This window comes from Zosterops lateralis (genome assembly GCF_965231275.1).
Source record: "Zosterops lateralis genome assembly, chromosome: 2".
NCBI classification, from domain to species: domain Eukaryota; kingdom Metazoa; phylum Chordata; class Aves; order Passeriformes; family Zosteropidae; genus Zosterops; species Zosterops lateralis.
The window spans coordinates 71,242,173-71,262,038 of record NC_139763.1 but is presented as its reverse complement, the minus strand read 5'-3'; the positions used below and the strand labels follow the sequence as shown (position 1 = coordinate 71,262,038).

Below are 19,866 nucleotides of genomic sequence, written 5' to 3'. Positions count from 1 at the left end.
TGACAGAAAAACTTGGTAAAACTACCTAAAATTCTCAAGATAGATTTTGTGAAAGGTCTCAGTTATTCAAACCTGAAACCAAGTGTTCTTCAGAGGTCAGAACAGAGCAACATGACTGCCACTTTGCTTCTCAGTAGAGTTAACACAATAAACAGTTATCTGTGCATATAGCAGCATTATCTCCACCTTTTCAAAAACCTTACCTGCTTCTGGAAGCTATCAAAAGATGATAATATTTCATGTCACTTGGTAGAACAAATCTAACTACACCCTGCTAGAAGGGAATATCAGCTGAAACTCTGGTCACTGAGGAGACAAGGGATTGCCTCTGCTTCCTGTCAGCTTGATCTGGTTTTGCCCTGCATCAGTCTCAAAAACACAGAGCATCTCAGGTGTAAAAAGTATTCAGAGGATATTGAGCAACTGAAGCATCTTTTTCCTTTCTGATTTTTCTTTCAAAGTCTTGATTTTAAATTGTGGTTTATTCAGCAAAACAAACAAAAAAGGCTTTTAACTCCTCTTTTTAGCTGAAATAATCAGTTCCAAATTTGATTAACTAGTTTAGGAGCACTCACCCAAATCATGTTCAAAATAACATATGCAAAATGAAAATGCTGACCAGCTCTCTAGAACTGTGATCAATTCTTGGATGTAATACAGGGGGCAGGGGGAAATAAAGATAGAGGAGGCACCTCAAATTAAGAACTGCCAAATGGCCAAATTGTCACACACCTGGTTATAGAACCTACTCATAGTAAGAGAAGAGTTTGCACCAAAACAGATAAGTTACTTAAAAGCATATCAACACAAGCATCACAGAAATTGCTTCCTCCTGATTACTGAAGAACCAAGATATTGTACAGATGTCAGGAGGAAACCAAAACTTTGAAGAGAGGTGGAGCTTTGCTCTGAAGAATACAAAATCATAACAAGTACCCAAAATATATCCAAAATATGTTCTAGACAGTTGCCTGGAACAGGAAACAATCAGACGTGGTTCTAGCTAGAAGGCTAGAAGAAGCCAATAGAGCACTACATGGCTGCACAGTGCATTTCTGACAAGATGATATGGCAGTTATTCATTCTCACATCTGACCTGTGCAATGGCATAATCCGAGCAATTGGTTGCCTGCATGCCCTCATTGCCACTGATCCCCACTCCAACGTGAGCTGTCTGGATCATTCCTACGTCATTGGCACCATCCCCAATGGCAAGTGTTATGGCATTGACGTGTTTCTTGACCATGTCTACTATTTCAGACTTCTGTAGAGGAGATACTCTGAAAAGGAGAGAAAAAGGTGTCAGTTTCTCACATGCTGAGCTATGTGCCTTTCCCAAAAGAACAGCTGTAACCTACATTTAGAAATAATCAAAGGCAGTTGCTGGGAAGTTCCTTCATTCAACAACTAAGCTTCAGAACCCCTGCCAAACTATTTAGAAGAAAAAAGTAGCTTTAAAAATAGTTTCACATTCACCTACTTGCTGATAGTTGATGCAAAAGAGACCAAATCTAAATTAAAGGTTTCAAAGCTGTGTTTTCCTTACCCAGCCCCTCCTAACTGGCATAACACCGGTGATGTTATATGATAGTTATATTGGGAACATGGAAGTGAGTTTCCCCTTCAACTATGACAGTTTACAGATTAACAGTGTAGGCTTCCCTGCCTCCTGTCATCACCATCCAGAGGGAGAAAGACCATGAATACATCCAGAGATATTTTCAATGGTTTGCAAAAGATACTGTAGGCTTTCTTTATTATTAAACCAGTTCTATTTAACATCTATATCAATGATCTCAACGAGGAGATTGAGTACATCCTAAGTGAATTTGCAGATGACACTAAGTTGGGTGAGAATATTGATCAGCTGGAGGGCAATGAGGCCCTGCAGAGGGATCTGGACAAGCTGGATTGATGGATCAAGAGCAGTTGTATGAGATTCAACAAGGCCAAGTGCCTGATCCTGCACTGGGGTCACAACAACCCCAGGCAGCACCACAGGCTGGGGGCAGTGGCTGGGAAGCTTCCTGGTGGAAAAGGACCTGGGGGTGCTGGTCAACAGCAGCTGAATGTGATCCAGCAGTTGTCCAGGTGGCCAAGAAGGCCGATGGCATCCTGGCCTGGATCAGCCATGGTGTGGCCAGCAGGACCAGGGCAGTGACCGTCCCCCCCATACTCAGCACTGGTGAGACTACACCTTAAGTTCAGTTTTGGGTGAATCAATTCAGGATAAACAATTGAGGTGCTGGAGCATGTCCAGAGAAGGGCAACGGAGCTGGGGAAGGGTCTGGAGTACATCTCTTATGAGGAACAACTGGAGGAGCTCTGATTGTTCAGCCTAGAGAAAAAGAGGCTCAACACTATCTACAACCATCACAAAGATGGTACCGATGGGAGGGTGTCTTGCCCCAGGTAAAAGATGGTAAGAACAAGAGGAAATGGTTTCAAGTTGTGCCAGGGGAGGTTTAGATTGGATACAAGGAAAAAAATAAGGGAAAGGGTTGACCACTATCGAAAAAGGCTGCCCAGGGAAGTGGTGGAGTCACAATTCCCAGAGGTATTTATAAGTCATGTAGATGCAGCACTGAAGGACACAGTTTACCAGTGAACTTGTCAGTTAGAATTATCTTGAAGGACTTCTATTGCCTCCTCCAGCTGACCTCCTCATTTGCCAAGCCACCTTTCCCATCTCAGACTATGCAGGTCAGATCAGAATGCACAAGGCCACTTCCTGATCTCACATACATCTTGTGTGCTGGTGCAACTCTGACCACAGCGATGACGTTACTCAATTCCAACTCAAAACCAAAATACTCCATAATATCTGAATATCCTTAACAGATTTATTGGCAGTTACTTCAACCTGATTCTTCTCTCATTTTATATCAGCTTCAAGTCAATAAAAATTCATGGAATTCAGAGTTGAACTAGTCTAGACCAGGCAAAGGTGGAAAAATACTCAGGACTAGTTTTCTAAATTGGATAAGACTTCCAAAATGCCCTTTTGTCATGGAAAATGTAGATCAGGTTACCAAATCATATTAAGTATTTTGGAAATACCTACATGTAGATTAAATATTTCCATTCTAACCCCATCTGTACAAACAACCCTAATTCCTTTCACCATCAGTTTTAGTTAAAGTTCAAAATTATTTTGTATTTCCTTAACTAAAGCTTTAGACAAAACTTATCCACATCTCAAGTCAGCCACATACCACTCAAAAAAAAAAAAAAAAGTAACTGATATCTAAGAGCTTTGCTATTAAAATAGAGGGAGAAAAGGGAGCTGGGGAAATAGGGGAGACAGAGATTTTTCACGTGGCGCTTTTTTTTTCCAGAGTTTACATCCTGTGGGAGCAACCTAAATAGCCATTTAATACACCCATGAGGATCACTGCTGATCAGAAAAATGTAGAGTCACCTTGTTCAGCATTATGCTTTATGGCCTTGGTTTTGTTCAGTAAATTTGGTATTTTATTAGTAAATCATTCTTAAAATAACTTGATAAGTAATCTGGGGAAAAAGAAACTTTTTAAGCTTAAACTTCACGTGTGAACTAAATCACCTGAGAAGTCTAGCAGCTGTCCTGTTCCTAAAAGCCACGTACAGGAAAAAGTTGACTAAACCATAAAATTTACTTAATACAATTGGATAGATCTATTAAGCACTCCACTACCTGGCAGTGAAAACACCATTTGGCACTGTAGAGGCCCAGTTAAATTACCAACACAAAACCCCAACACATCAACCTATGGAGCACAAAAGGTGTTGCTTTTCAAAATTATAAATCAGCTCTGAGTATCATCTACATCAAATTTTAACTTTTCTCTGATACATGCACACACATGCTCCTCCCTCTCCCCCAGTACTCACATAACAAAATACTAAAGCATGGAGCAAGGAGTCAAAGGGACTTCAAACCATAAAATGGAAACTCCAGAGGGACTTGGGGCCAGCTGTGGAGGATTTGGATTGATAAGTGCACAAACCCCCATTACCATCCCAAGGGGCACCTCCAGTGCACAGGACCATATACTTTTGGCAGTCCCCTCATGCAATTATTTCTCCACAGCAAAGTACTGCACATATCTACTAATAGCCTTCTCAGACATATGCTTCTCCTGGAATTTCAACTTACATTCAATTACTTTTCAGTTACATAGCAAGAGAAATACCTAAGAAGTGCCCTGTTTTCAAATATGCTTAAAAGAGCAGGGGAAGAAAAAGACAAAATGTGAAGAGCATCTCTGACTGAGTAGTTTAAACTAGCAGCTAGTCTACAGACACTTCAGACATGACCAGAATGTGGCAGAGATGCTCAAGCTTGTTCTAGTGCACTTTGGCTGGGACATGCCAAGCAAGCTAATGCAGCCAATGTTCACTTCTGTGCCTACAGTGTAGGTGTGGTTTCAGATTTTAAGTCCACTTTGCCATTAGCGATCCATTATTTGGCAAGTCAAGGAAATGTCTCTATAAAAATGCATTTATCAGCTACATAATGTACACAGAGTATGCTTTTACTGTCTTGACCAAATGAAGTTAATTATACCCACAATTCTGTAGCATCCAGTGAATGTTTAACATCCCTATGTGCTTAGTAAGGCTAAACAAACTACTGGAAATGCTACATGTGCATTTTAAATACCACAAATATTTATAGACTTGGTTTAAGAAGATGAAATCCAAGCCAAGATTTCAGCACAGAGTGCTACTTGATTGTAGTTGTTTCTTCTAAACAGCAGCTCTATAACAAGAATCCGCTTTGATACTTCAACAGCAAGTGCAGCCCACAACTCCAGAGAACACATTTTGTTGCTGCACACAGTACATTAGCTACAAAAGCTGCAAATTGAGATGATTACTGATTTCCTGAGGGGTTTTACACCTCTCCTCCCTCAACTCACTGACTCAGTCTCCTTATAATCTGTTTGGCACCAACACACTGCATTAGGTGACATTAATCCCCTTAGCCAGATGATCAGAGCTGTAGTACAATTCTGCACATTTGATAAGCTGTCTACAGGAAGAAATGAAGATTATAGCACAGGATACTATTAAACTGAAGCTCCCCCAGGTATAGCCAAGTTCACTAAGATTACGGACAAATGCACAAGTTCAAAGTAAAAAGCAGAAGGAAAGAACTAGCTTCTTTGAAAAATAGAATTCTGCAGTGACAGAATTAGAACATATCATTAGATGGAAGATCCCTGGCTTTCACTGCAGAGCTCACTGCAACAGTATCAAGATGTAAGCCTCACCTGGATATACATCCAAATAAGAATTAAAATATGAATAAAGCATCAGTTGCATCAAAATCTTCAGCTTATTCTTGTATTCATTCCCTGTTCAGACAGTAGTCCTTGTTATAAAGGTTCTTTGAGTTCCACTCAGGAGTTCACTAAAACATTTTTCTTTATATAGAAGTTATTTTTTATTGCCTCTGCTCAAAAATGTCTTTGACAACAGATTGATTCTCTCCTTTATACCTACTTGAGGAAAAAAAGAACTCAGGTTTCAAGTACCACAACTGTAGCAATAGCTACAATCTGATAAGATCAAGTGTTCAGATTCTTGCCCAAACTCTTTCTCCGACAATCTGAATTTAGCCTACACAGGCTACAAGAGAGCCTGGGGTCAAGACTTCACTTTTATAAAGTGCCTATCATTCAGCATCTGGCTGTGCAATACAAAGTGTCCCTGGATGATGGCAGGGATACATAAAGTGTCAGTCATGCAGCAGAGTGGCTCCTTGCCCACCTCTGGGACTTCCTTCTGGTAGCCTTGCCCTCAAAAAAGTAAAAGCTAATATGGAAAACAGAAGGTTCTCGTCAGTCTCAAACCTGCTTAGTCCTTATCAGTAGCTTTAACAGACTAACAGAGAAAGGCCTTTTCATTCTGAACAAGATGACTGATGCTTCCATAACACATTGCTTCCTCTGTAATGGGATGGGTAGAAGCAAGAGAGGGCACCAAAAACCACACCTTGTGAAGAAGCTGGGAGAGAAATGCAGCCCAGAGCCAGGGATTCTCCTGGCTCCTAATTATCCTTAGGTTACTTAAATTCATAAGGAAACAGTGGAAGAAGGCAGGAGGTGAGTAGTTTCCAGTTAACAACATACTGTATTATATCAGGAAATACTTTAAGGTCCCTCCTGAACTTCAAGTGGGCTCATGAAAAAATATCACAGGGCACAGCACAGAGCAGTAACACAGATGGTTTCCAACGAGGATGTCAGTGGCTTCCCACTGACTTCTGCAGATCAGGTCCCAGTGGCTTTAAACATTTAGTTTGCATTTGCTTCTTTAGCCTGCATAGACTTTTACAAGCAAAATTCTTACTGGATATATTTTATCTGTTTAGAAAAATTCTACTTGTATGATCTTGTCTTAAGTGCAAGGAGCAGGGAGCAGAACATATGGGTCCCTTCAAACTTGAGATATTCTATAATTCCACTCAGCATTTCACTGGGAGGTTTGTTCAGGCTTACTTTATTTTTTTAAGAGAATTTAAGCAAGATAAAAGATCTTTCAGTTCAATTTTTTTCATCAAGAATACTTTTTGGGACAACCAGTGCAATTAACAAATTCTGTCATAATTTAGCGAAAAGTTTCACAAAAAAACCCGAACAAAAACAACCAACAAAAACCCTCCAACAACTACAAATAAACCCCAAACTAACAGTGAAGCAGTGATATTTAAAAATAAGTATCAAACATTTTATTTAGAAACTCATTTTGGTACCAAAGTTTTTTTAAAACCTCAAAAGTAGAAACATGAAACCATCAATTTTAACCAAGCAAAGCAATGGAACAAAACTTTAACTTAAATTTTTAATGTACTTCAACTGATTTAAAACAATCAATTCCTTTACTGCACACCTTATGCAATCTACAAGGCTATCCCTCTTATTCCCAGGGCCCATCTAATATATCCAGATAGATACAGTCACAAATATGATAGGAAGGACACGATCAGCACAAGCATCCCTGTGTCACACCAGTCTGCTACACTCCAGAAGATCTTGTCAGTAGGAAGTGGTAACAGTTTTCCTAATTGTGTCCCTATGCATACATGCATTTATTGCAGTTACGGATGTATGACAGCAACTGATGGCAATTGTAAATAACAATTCTCACACAAGGCCCTTAAACTACAGCTGCAACACTGCAGATGCTTCAAAATATATGGACATAGGCCCAGATGGGAAATAAGAAAGCAGTATACCAGAAAATAATTAGTTTTATTTACTGCATTTGAGTCTAAAGGACCAAATAAAGACAGGATTCTGCTACAGAACCAGCAAATTAGATTATCAATTTTTTATGAAAAGATACACAATCAATAAAAATAAAGTAGGTAAATCGTACCAGAGTCCCTTTGTTCATAAGATACGTATACAGAGAGAAAAAGATTAGGTAATTTTTAAGAGATCAATTTATATCCAGACCATCTAACAAAGCCATGAAGAGAAGCAGTCCCAAAAGCTCTTCCATACCCTAAGCAAGGCACAGCTTGACACCATTGTCAGCCATCTCCCGTGTTCTGCCACATGTGTTGGGTTTTCTGGGGATTTTTTTTTGTGGGTCCCTTCCATTAAAACAAGAACACTACAGCATTTCTGTTGAAGATGGTATACTTTCCACACCCCCAATTCGATACAAAATACTCTGAAGACACTCTTACCCTTTTAAATTTTTAATGTTCATTTGTGGAAAGAGGAAGGCAAGGAAGGAAGCTGTTTCAAGTATTACCTTTTTCTGCTTCCATGCCATAACAGGCATAAACACAAAGACATTAATGTCTTTAACATGAAACATGAAATTGATATCCTGCTTCCTTGAAATGCCTTGTTAATGCAACACAAAAGGCCCTTAAGAGTTTACCTTTATTGCAGTGAACATGATTTTACCCTGTTCTATCATAAAACACACTAGTACTTCAAAAAAGCCTGGTGACCTCATCTACAGAAAAGGCAGATGAGAGACAGCCCAGAAAGCTGAGAGCTATGAATAACATTGTCATAAGTGTATGCATTGGTTCCCAGAAAAAAAAGCAAGGTAAATTAACACACACTAAAAGTAATGCTCAGAAAAGGAGAATTACCATGACATTATATTTAGCAGCTCTTATTTACGCAGTTGATTTCACCTGATGCACACCAGCCTGCAGATTTCAAGCACCTGTCATCCAAACAAGGGTTGGGCCTGAATTGCAATCAGGATGCACTGAGAGATCTTGGATAATCTTGTAAGGACAAAGTAACCCACAAAAGAAAAGTGAACAAAAGCACACAACGTGTTGACTCATAATGTGCCTTGCATTGAATGTTTTACATTTAGTAATTTCTCTGAACTTCCTTCCCCTGCTGACAACTTTCATAGGACTGGCTGTGGTTCAGTAGTTACATTTTTTGAGTCAGCACTGAGTGAACTGATGGGATAATTTAATGTTCAGAAAAAAGCACCAAAGGAGTTCATCCAACTACATATAAGTGCCTTCAATGGAGACATCTCTATCTGCACTAATCATGCCACACTCCTTCTACAGCCAGAGAGAAACAAGCACTTCTAGAGTGCAATTCATCTGGCTTTAGACATGTACTTTTAAGGTTGTAGTTCATCTCCTCTTAAAACTGCTGTTTTCTCTCAACCAAGGTAAAGGGAGCTGAAGGTAACTGATTCACATGAAAAAGTCGTAAAATTCCACAGGATGAAGCCCTTCTCTTACATTATTGAAGTGCTAAATATCTTTAAATTAATCAAGTGCATGGGCTTTTGCTCTCCTGTTTCCTGGTAAGGTAGAATGCCTGCTTCCTCCTGATACGGCCATCTGATGCTGAACTGACTGACATACCTCTCCTTCTCAAATCCTCACTTCTTGACTCTGCTTACAGCTCCTACTAATACTTTTCTATAGCCCCATCTCTTTTGAACAGACAACCAGAACCCCTAGCAAACCTCTACTGGCTTCTATAAGAACAACCTCAGCTTCGTCATCCTTTGTCATTTCATTTGCAGTCTCACTTCTCCATGCTTAGCTTTTTTTCCCCAAGCAGACAGTCCTTCAAACTGCTTCACTCATGCAAAATTATCAGAATGGTTAAGTTTTTGGTTTTTTTTAATTAAAGAGTTTTACATCATATTTCACCTATCATCAGGAGCGTCATTTCACCTTATAATAAATACAAAAAACCTCTTCCTTCAGTTTTTCAGTCTCACTGGTGCACCAGTCACACGACTTTCTGAGCAACATGTATTACCTTTAAATTTCAGGTGATCCAGAACAGGATATTTTTAATGCCTAGCAGGGCTCTAAGTCAAAACACATGCACACTTCTACATACATGCTCACAGGACATGCGGCAGTTTTCAAATTTAATGGTTACCAAAGCAGTTCCTTCTGCATTACTTTAGACAGATTAGATATGCTTTCTTAATATAAAGCTCTCTTTGTAGTTACAAAGGCCCTGAATTATACAGTTTTCTGAACAGGAAGAACACAAATTAATTTAGTATCTTTTTACCACGAAAAAACAAAAAAAAAGGTTTTTGCTAATTATTTGGGGTTTTTTTAACATACGTATCACTAGAGAATTTCTCACTTGCATTTCATATTTCAATAACTCATTTGCCTTTTGCAGTTGCCATTGAAATGATCTTCAGAGGACAAGGGCTAGGCAATAACCTCTTTATAAGCTGGATTCGAGGTATTAAGCAGTGTAACATAAACGCAATGTTCCAGGGAACACAGGGTTAAGTTTCAAGTCAGCATCTTCTTCCTCTTTGATATCCCTCCCTGCACGTTTCTGTCTTGATTGTCCTTCCCCCAGTCTGCTTTATGGGGCAAAGATTAAATACTGAAACCTAGTTTGGAAAACAAATTATTTGGAAAGTGATGACTTGGCATAAACACAGTGTTGAATGAAAGACTGTTTTGCATTTTTCACTATAATGGTCACTAGTGGCAACAGCTATATGTTTTTAAAATTAAACTAATATATCAAATTAATTTTGAGCTTCCTTTACCCCAAGCTGATTAAGGCACATTCATTTCCATGCTAATCAGCCTGAGCCGTTCTCATGCAACACAGAAACCAGTCTTTTTCTAATGACAGGGCAAAAAAAATTCAGTCTGCAAAACATACAGATTAGTCCTTTTATAACCTTGAGGATGTGCACACAAGAGCTAGCAGCCATGTGTTTCACATAGCAGAGCTCTGTACAAAATCTTGCAGGACATGGTGAAATGAAGTGATGATTGACACTGTGTCAATTAATAAGCACATCAGCCAATTTAGCGAGCCTCTGCCCTGTGGTGAAGCCAAAAGATCAACTGGAAGAGCCAGAGTGAGCACCTGCCTCTAGAAACTGAGCAGCAATACTGTGAGAGCATCACTCACACCACATACACAGCCATCATGGAATCATAAAATCGTTAAAGCTGGAAAAGACATCCAAAATCATGAAGTCCAACCATTAGCCCTGCACTGCCAAGTCCACCACTAAACTGTGTCCCTAAGCACCATATCTACACATCTTCTAAGTAGCTCCAGGGATAGTAACTCAACCACTTCCCTGGGTAGCCTGTTCCAATGCCTAACCACACTTTCAGTGAATTTTTTTCCTCTTATATCCAATCTAAACCTCCCCATGCAACTTGAGGCCATTTTCTCTTGTTCCGTCACTGTCAGCCATGAGAAGAGACTGAGCTGCATCTCCTGGTAACCTCCTTTCAGGAGCCTGATAGGTGCCCTGCTCCTCCACTCAATTATAGCTCAGAAATATAAAATAAAGCTGCTTTGGACACCATTACTGTTGTAAACTACTGCTGCTTTCAGGATAATATACCTAAGAAACAAACTACAAACACTGATATGGAAGGAGAATGAAGGATCTGTAGCTAGTAGATTTGAGAGAGTTTGCTGTTTCAGCAGCACAACAAACAGTGACAGATTTTTTTTTTTTCTTCCTTCTGAATTCTAATAACTCTGCATGATTTGTTTTTCTCCCTCTCTGTGAAATATTTCCTGGAATTTAATATTAAAATGCATATACATGATCAACTTGCAACTACATGTTATAGTTCAAAAGCCTAGCATCTCTGAATTACATGCTCCTGGAACAGACAACAAGACAGACACAATCTGGAGCAGGGCATCTTACCCAGTATTTATCATCACAGGGCTGCAATCATGTAGAGGACTCACTATCCAAAGTGAGAGTGCAACATCCGTAAAAATGTGAGTGTTTCAATTTCAAAACTATCAGTATACCTGAAAATCAGGGTTTTCACGTATCAGGGAAGAGAGGTGAGGTCCCAAATTTTCCATTACATCATCACCAAAATGCAAGTTATTTCCCACTCGTCCCTTAAGTTCAGTCTCTATTGAATAAAATGCCTGCAAAGTCCTTAAACCATTAGATATATATGTATATATATTTTACTTTTTTATAATATCTGAGCTTCTGTTTTCCACAATCTCTCCACAGACAGGAAAGTTGAGTGCCAGGATATTCCTACTAAGACTACAAAAGAAAAAAAAAAGAAAAAAAAACAAAAAAAACAAAAAAACAACACCCTAACAAAAACAAACAAACACCCTAACAAACAAAAAATTAGACCACTTCTATATAGGAAAGCCACTGACAACTGAAAGTCTGAGTGGGATTGGCTCACCCTTCGTCAACTATTAAATCTGTGCTCTGTCCAAAGCCAGTTTATGTATTAACTTAGAGCAGAACATTCACAGCATTCTCACTACTCCCAAACACAGGCTAAAGAAAGGAACTTGACATTAACCTCTAAACTAAGACTCAATGCAAGCAACACTGTTTTAGAATATTACTCCTTTATTTTTACTCCTTCTCCTCCTCACTCATTTCTTAGGCAAGGTCAGTTGTTCACTAAGCCCATGGTTAAATGGCAGCATTAAAATACAGCATCCAAGGCAAGGGGGTGATTTTGCAGACTTCATCCACAACCTAGACTCCAAGTTAATACAGCCAAATTTACATCAAGAAGATACAGTAATAGTATCTCTGCACATGGCCAACCAGTAACACAGCCATCTCCTAGGGCAATCTGTAACCCTCAAACACATGGTTCAGTGTATACACATACCTTGTTTAGGACACAGAAGTGTCCTGTGGTTTGTGAAAACAACACTGATAATTAGCAGCTGCCTCTGTAAGAGTGGAACAGAAGAACAGACGGCAGAGTGAACACAACACATACTGGTTCCCTGCACCTTGACTGCCAAGCACCTTCCAAGGATGAGGACTCTTGCAGAAAAGAGACGTGAAACCGAAGCCGTGCATCACAGGCTGTCGCAAGAGGCACAAGCACACCACTCGCTGCAATAGTGTGAGCAACTGCTGGGCAAGAGGAGACCAGCCTAGTCCAGTCTCAGCTCTGCCACTCTGCCTGAGCAGACTGTCTCAGAAGCTTGTGCAGGCATTTTGGTACCGTCAGGGAGTACTTCAACAGCCCGGGATATTACACACAGTCCAGCATCAATACTTGCTCCTTACAGCTCTTATTAACAGTGTATATATACACAGCCTGAAAAGCTTAACACACAAGGAAAAGCCTCACAAAACTCAATTCCCTCTTCCTTACCCAAACTTGTATTGACTTCAGAATTGCATCTCTTGAAAGCTCCAAACTAGCCACCTTGCTGTAACTGAAAGGGATCTTCAAGAGTTTTGAAAAAAGCCTCAAAGAAATTTGATTTCCTGACTGTCTCAACTCTGAGAACTGTTTTTCTTTTCCAAATATGACTTTTAATTTCTGTTCCATATTCCTAACCACAGGATTACCCAGATCAGTACAGACAGAGCTTAATACAGGACTGTGCTCTGTGGAGTACAGACAGTTAAAAAAAGCACAAATGTTTTGCTTAATATAACAAACTAGGCCAACGATTTTGCTTCCTGAGTTAGACTAAGAATACAGAACTAAGAGCCAGGTCTTCAGAATGTCAGACATTTTCATCTTTACAGAACAATGCTGCAGCTCCAGTTTGGTAACATATATGTCCACTCATCACAGGACATGCTTAATTAGTACTAAGTTGCCAAGAGGAATCAAGCCTTCGCCACTCTTCTTAATTAAGGGAATAAAGATAAACACAGGAATAACTACATATAAGGAGCTTTGAAACAGCATAGAGAATATAAGTGCATTTATGTAAACTTTCTCCTCAAAGCTAGCAGAAGGACATTGCCTAAAGGACCTTCTTCCCTGGATAGAAAACCAGCTTTGAAACATTTCAGCAGGCATTATAATGAGCCCTTTTCTATTAATTTGTGGTCTTTTAAGGTGAACTGTTGGGCAACTGATAGGCAGTGTGAAGTACCAGCACATTACTGGGTCCAGAGGAGAGCATATTTCTTCCATATAAACTTCTTTACTTCTCTTAGAAGAGAGTTGTTCTCCTACTGCTACAATGATTCTGGGCTTCTTCAGACCATTAGTGCCACAGCAATACTGAATTTGACCACATCCAAATCACAAGCATTAATGAAATTTGAAGTATCAGACAGAGTTACCTTATTATTTATCACTAATGTAACACCCAGGTCACCCCCATAGCCTCAGCTATAACTCGAAGAGCTAAATTAGCCAGATCACATGAAACATCTCCTTAAAAAGATACCATAAAAATTGAGACAAAAAATGAATTGCTTGAAGCTGAACTGTACTCGCTGACACTCTTCATGACTTAAGCAAGATTAGAAGCAAAAAACCTGGGAGGAAAAATGATGAGTTGTCCATGCTAAAAAACTCATGGGCTCTAAAGGAAACAGAAAAGCAGCTTTTGTGAGTTAGATAGGATACTCTCCATGTGTACCAGAGTATATCAGTACAGCTAAGCTGATGGTTTCTTTTATAAATCCAGCCATGAAAAGCAGGTCAGCTTACAGAAAGTTCTGTCTAGAGAACAACTTTGAGCCTATGCACACACACCTGACTTAATAATATGGCTTTTGTAGCAGCATGCAGTCAACGGTCAATTTACACAGTACATTTTGTTTTATCTTTTAGTTAAGAGCTAAGATTTGGAAGCCTAAGTTCACTAAAATCTCTTTAGGATAGTTTCACAGTTTCATATAACGGCAAAATTCAGGTAACAGCAATTCATTTTCAAATACAACACACTGAAAAAAAAAATCCTATAGCCAAACAGGTATTGAGGTAAAAAATGAGCCCTATGTTCAAATATGACCTGGCAACTGGAAAGCAAGATCTCAGGACACACTGCAGAAGTGGAACACAGATGTGGTAATGTGAAAAGTGCTCAAATTCAACAGACTCATATAATGTATGCCTTCTACAAGCTGGTCTACGCTGCAGGATACAAGGTATGTACACAGTACCTTTAAACAAACTGTGCCTCAGAGTCTGGGGGGTGGAGGGGGATGGATGGGGGCAATACACAAGGGGCTGATCTCAAGCCTCCTAAAATCAGATGTGCCAATTGCTTTGATAATGACAATTCTGTATGGGAATCCATCATAAGAGTTCACATGGCACGGCCAAAAAGGCTTGGCTGTCTTGCTGGGCTACCAGCACACACACCTTCAGGGCATTACCTTTTATTAAACTGAGATTTTAAAAGTGATTACACTTTGTATACAGCTATACAATTCTCTATACCCCATTTCTCCAAACACAGTCAGAGTAGCCTTGCCAAGAGTTTGCTGGCAGTGATGTTCAAGGTATAATCAAACCCACAAAACCCCAGGAGGTCACAGCTACTCTAATTTAACATGAAAGTGTTCAAAACACTCATTTCATGAAGATAGAGAGAGATTATATGAGCAACTCTCCCATGAGTATAATGGAAAGCCATCAAGATCACAAACTACTAATTACCACTAAATTCATATTTGACCATGACTTAAAAGTTAGCAAGTTGGATTTAAAAAATCTGTAAAAACACATTGAATGCCAAAAAAAGTAAATCCCTAAATTTTCTGATTGTAAAAATAATTCAAATCATTTATATAGGACAGAAAAAAATTACTTACTCTCAACATGCACTTGGGTATAAAAGTACTGTAGATGCCCTGCCATTTAATTTTTAGGAGTACAGATGTTATTCACTATACCTTGTTCAGTAAAAATAACACCCCAAATACAAAACAACAGGTTGCTGAAGGGCAGAGCAATTAGCCTGAGGACCCAAGAGTTTTAACATATTAGAGACATAACTAATACATCATACTTTATATAGAATAAAGTTCACAGGAATAAGGACAAACATTCAATGTCGAAGTGGCAATGGTCAGAGGTACCATGAGGCTCCATCCTGCTCAATATCATCAGTAACCCAGATGCTGACACAAGGGAGACCCCTCATTGGGTCAGAAGATAAAGCTGAACTGGGGGACTGGATTACAAGAAATCAAAGGGTTTTTACTGAAAGGAACCTTCAGAAAATCAGAGACTGAGCTAACAAGCCTCACAAGAGCCCAGACAGAGAAGGACTAAGCTCCACATCTTGGAAAAGAATAACCCCATGTACTAATGCAGCCTTGGAAATGGTCAGCCCATAATCCAGTCATGGTGGGTGGGCATCGGGTTCTGTGTGAGCCAGAAAAACACCTTTAGTGCGATCAAGGCACACCATGCGCTAAAGTGAACCGGGACACAAGTGTGACCAAGACAGAGACACAGTTATTATCAGTCCTCAGCACAGGTGAGGTAACACCTATAGTACTGTAAAGAGCCCGGCAGAGAATTACTAACATGGTCTGGGGTCTAAAATATGTAAAAGGAGGTTGTGTCACCCGGGCTGGTGCAGGTAAGGGGCAGTTTAACAGCACTGTACTATTGTATAACAGAATTACCTGAAGAGTTTCCTGTCACATCAAACAATGAAACATGGGCCAATGGCCACAGATTGAAAACACCTAGACCTACACCTGAAATCTCAGTTTAGTGACCACAGAGGCTCTCCCCTACTAAAAGTCTGAAGCAGTCTCTGAAGAGGGTTCCCATGTGATTCTGTCACACAGTGAGGCCTGGGTTTCTAACAAGCTCACTTAGCACACATACTGCCTTGTGTGCTGAAGGTCTCCAGTGAGACACAGCCTAAGTGGGCACTGCACTAGAGAAGTGACCTCATCTCCCTCCCCTGCATGTAGTCATCATCCCATGTTATTGGAGCATCTTCCCCAGGTAAACAATCTCCTTCCAGCCTTGCATCTTCCTCATCCATCAGCACCATCGCATCACTCCCTTTCTCTTGCCTGAATAACCAACTGGTATTGAAGTCATATAAATAACTTTGTGCATAATTTCTTTAACTTGAAATTTTTGTATTTTAGCAGTGGATACATTAGACTTGGCAACTTTTAGGTTAACAGCTCTTTGGGTAGACACTATAAAATTTCTTGGTTATTTTTATGCCATAGACTTTTCAGCTTAAAACCCCCCTAAACATCTGGTATAAAAGCCAATCCATCAGAAGAAATAAACATATCTCTTGAGAAAGCTAGGCAGCCAGTGTAGACTCAACAGAAACTGCTCTGATCCAGAAAAAGGTTGCACATGGTAAAGATTGTTTCCAAGATAGTCAGCACTCAAGCACTTACATTTTTAGCGCTCTCCAAATTACTATTTCCAAATTGAGCAAAAAATTAACATCTTCATCTCATTAGTTCATAACATCTGATCATAACCTACTTCTCAAAGAAAGACCTTGTAGTAAAAGACATTTCTAGTTTCTTTCCCTTATCTTTGCTAGATAAAGGAAAATGAGTAATAGATCTAATTCATGCAGTTGAAGAAAACTGAGCATGAATAAGAAGGAAAACTGAAAATGGACTGTTAGCCTTATTTTTCTACAAAACTTAAGCATATATATTTGAGTTGGAATCTTCCTAAATGCAATGTCACGTATGTTTACAAGTAAGGCTAACTAAAAGACAGAGGATTCAAGAACAAAACCTTTTTAAATTACATTAGGCCATAATTATCATCACCAATACTAACTTATACAGTAAGATTTCCCAGCCTTTTATATCTCAGACACATTTTTATTCATTTCTATCCCTTCCTGTACTGCACTACTTATCTGTGACATTTATAAAACAGCATTAAGTAAGACATTAGAAGAGGCACAGATGCATTTTAAGTGGCTCTTTACTCAATTTAGTAGCTGACAGTAATCACTACAAACCCAGTCAAAAAACTAATCCTTCATGGAATTTAATGAGGCTTGAAAAAGGTCCAGATGATTAGTCAGTCCTCTGTAGAACTGGGTTTTCCTAATAAGTTCATGTGAAAAAGTTTCCAAGGGAAGTTACATCCACATCATGCAGAAATTACGAAAATTCAGCATTACCAAACTGTCTTAGCATTATTATTCCCAGTAGATTGTGTGGCAGGAGATAAAGAAGTCAACTCAGTTTCGCATGCTAATCAATGAATGAAGCAAACCATCACTGGAGAAACTGAGAGTCCTTTCCCCAGCATTCACACAGTTGCTGAAGACTACAGGAATTGAAAATTCAAAAAGAGGAGGGAGAAGAGGGACCCTTTCATGACGACGTGGCCCAAGCTGGAATAATCCCAAGTACAAACAGGCTCCCTTTCAAATACTTGTGGGTCAGAAGTAACAGCACAGCTCAAAGCAGCAGCAGTCATACTGTTTACTCTCCTTTTGACATAAAAGCCTTTCCCTCTGTGAACAGCTCTTAATGCAGAAATATCTAAATGTATGCTAATGCCCAACAGAGCAATAACTTCCTTTGATTGATTCAACAGTACTGAAAGTACCATGAAAAAAGATCAAACCAAGTATTATACAAACAACCCATGTCCTCAATATGGTATGTGTCAGCATGAAAGCTGAAAGGAGCTGAACAAGCCAGCTACTAATGTCTTGCATGGTTCTGAAAGTGGCAGTGCTCTTAAGTGCTTGCAGATAAAAGTGTTTTTCTCAAGTTGTGACATCAATTTATAGAGCTCTGTAATATAATGAAAGTTCTTTGATTTAACTTGATTTATGAAGCAAAAGCACTTCTGGTGTCTTCAGAAAAAGCATAGGAGTTTACAATAAACATAAGATAATTAACTAATTTTGCAGCCAGTTACTCTCCTGAGATCATAATTAGAGAAAACAAACATGACCTCGCACTTCCCTTTTTATGCTACTTAAAATTCCTTCTTCTTTCTTCTATTTCACTGACTTACCTTTCTTTCAACATCCTTTCACTGGAGAGATTCCAGTGACAAGCTTCTGTGGCATTACTTTAGGGAAGACATTTTGAGCTTTACACCACCAGACCCAATACTCTGTTTCTCTACTCAGCTGCTGCAGGATTCACAGAACAACACTATCACACACACACACAAAAAAATAAATCTGAACCAATGGTGTATGACTCTTTCAGGTTTGCCAGAAGTAGTACAAAATCCAGCCGAAATGTGTTACATTCTACCCTTCCAGGATTCAGCACAAGGTCTTTTTTTTTCTTCCCTGACACATACTTTCTAATAGGAAGTTATTTAACTGCTAGGAAAACAAATTCTCTGGTTATATTTAACTGACCACGTCCTAGATGAACAAAACACAAAAGGATAAATGAATTGTTTCTTTAGGTACAGACAGATTACTAAATCCACTTAAGGGGACAGACATAAAGCTGGAGTAGAGGAAGACATTTTTCTCTCTGGATAACTGGTATACACAACAACAGGAATAAGATTTGGAAATCAAGATCCACTGTTCTGTCTTTTTCAAGTAGCACAATGTGAGATGAATAGCATACCTTACCTAAACCTGATTTCAGGCAGGCAGGAGAAGGGGAAAAGCTGTGGGTTTAAACTCCCACAGTCTGAAGAGGACACTTGGCCTAAGCCTGCTTCATCTGGTGCCTTCAGCATGCACACCACAGCCATTCCTTAAAAGCATTTACACATATGGAGGCCTACTTCACGCATCTCAGATAAATTCAGGCGTAACAGCCACTCATTAATCTCAGTCCTGGTCTCACCTTGGAGGTGACCAGCTAGAAGCCATATGTTTACAGGCCTTCAGCACTTCAGTTGTTATGCAGGCTTTGCAATGAATCATATTTCTGGATCCAGGAATCTCAGCTCCATGTAAGGAAATTGCTCACCTAGGTCCATAAAGGCAACTTTATAAATCCAAAAAATATAAAGGACAAAACTCTCCATTATGCAAATGCATAAATCCACTGTGTGTCCTACTCGTTAGTGGCAGCACTTTTCTCTCAATCAGATAAAATGAACCAGAAGTAAAAAAAAAAAAAAAAAAAAAAGGACAGAAAACCAAAACCCTAAATGAACAAACAAAAAAAGAAAGGCAGGCAGGGAAGAACAAAAATATTAAAGTCCTTTTAAACAAGGACCCTCTGCCTGAAAAAGTCAACTAAAAGTCAACAATATACTGAAGACATATTTACTGGGGAGGAAGAGGGGGAAGAAAAACAGTCAAAATATGATTATTCTTAATTTCTTCAAATGCAAGAACTTGATGGCATCCAATGAAATTACCAGAGAGATTTAAAATTAAAAGAAAATACTTCCTCTACACAGTACATAACACCTTCTGTCCAGGGTGAGATTACAGACTAAACTCTAATTAAGATTAGAGTTTAAACACATTTAGAGAAAAAACCTTAAAATTTATGAACAAGAAAAGATCAATGAAGGATTGTGAAAATAAGATGCAGATACAGCTGCTGGCAACAGAGGGTTCATTCACTAATTATACACACATTCTCAAGGCAGTCACTACTGGTCACTGTTTAAAATCAAAAACTGGATTACATTGGGTCCGGTCCAACACTGATATTCACATAGGAAAGCAGGCTTAAGATCAGTAGCTG

General features: G+C 39.2%; 1 protein-coding gene across 1 annotated transcript in view; it reads right to left on the bottom strand.

The window, feature by feature from the left end:
* ATP8A2 (ATPase phospholipid transporting 8A2) overlaps nt 1-19,866 on the bottom strand; it is a gene marked incomplete at its 3' end in the record, with an annotated part of 287,257 nt that overhangs the window by 118,872 nt on the left and 148,519 nt on the right. Inside the window, exon 26 of the mRNA XM_083855240.1 lies at nt 1,097-1,280. Within this exon, the coding sequence (XP_083711366.1) occupies nt 1,097-1,280 (184 nt within the window). The remainder of the gene's footprint in view (nt 1-1,096; nt 1,281-19,866) is intronic.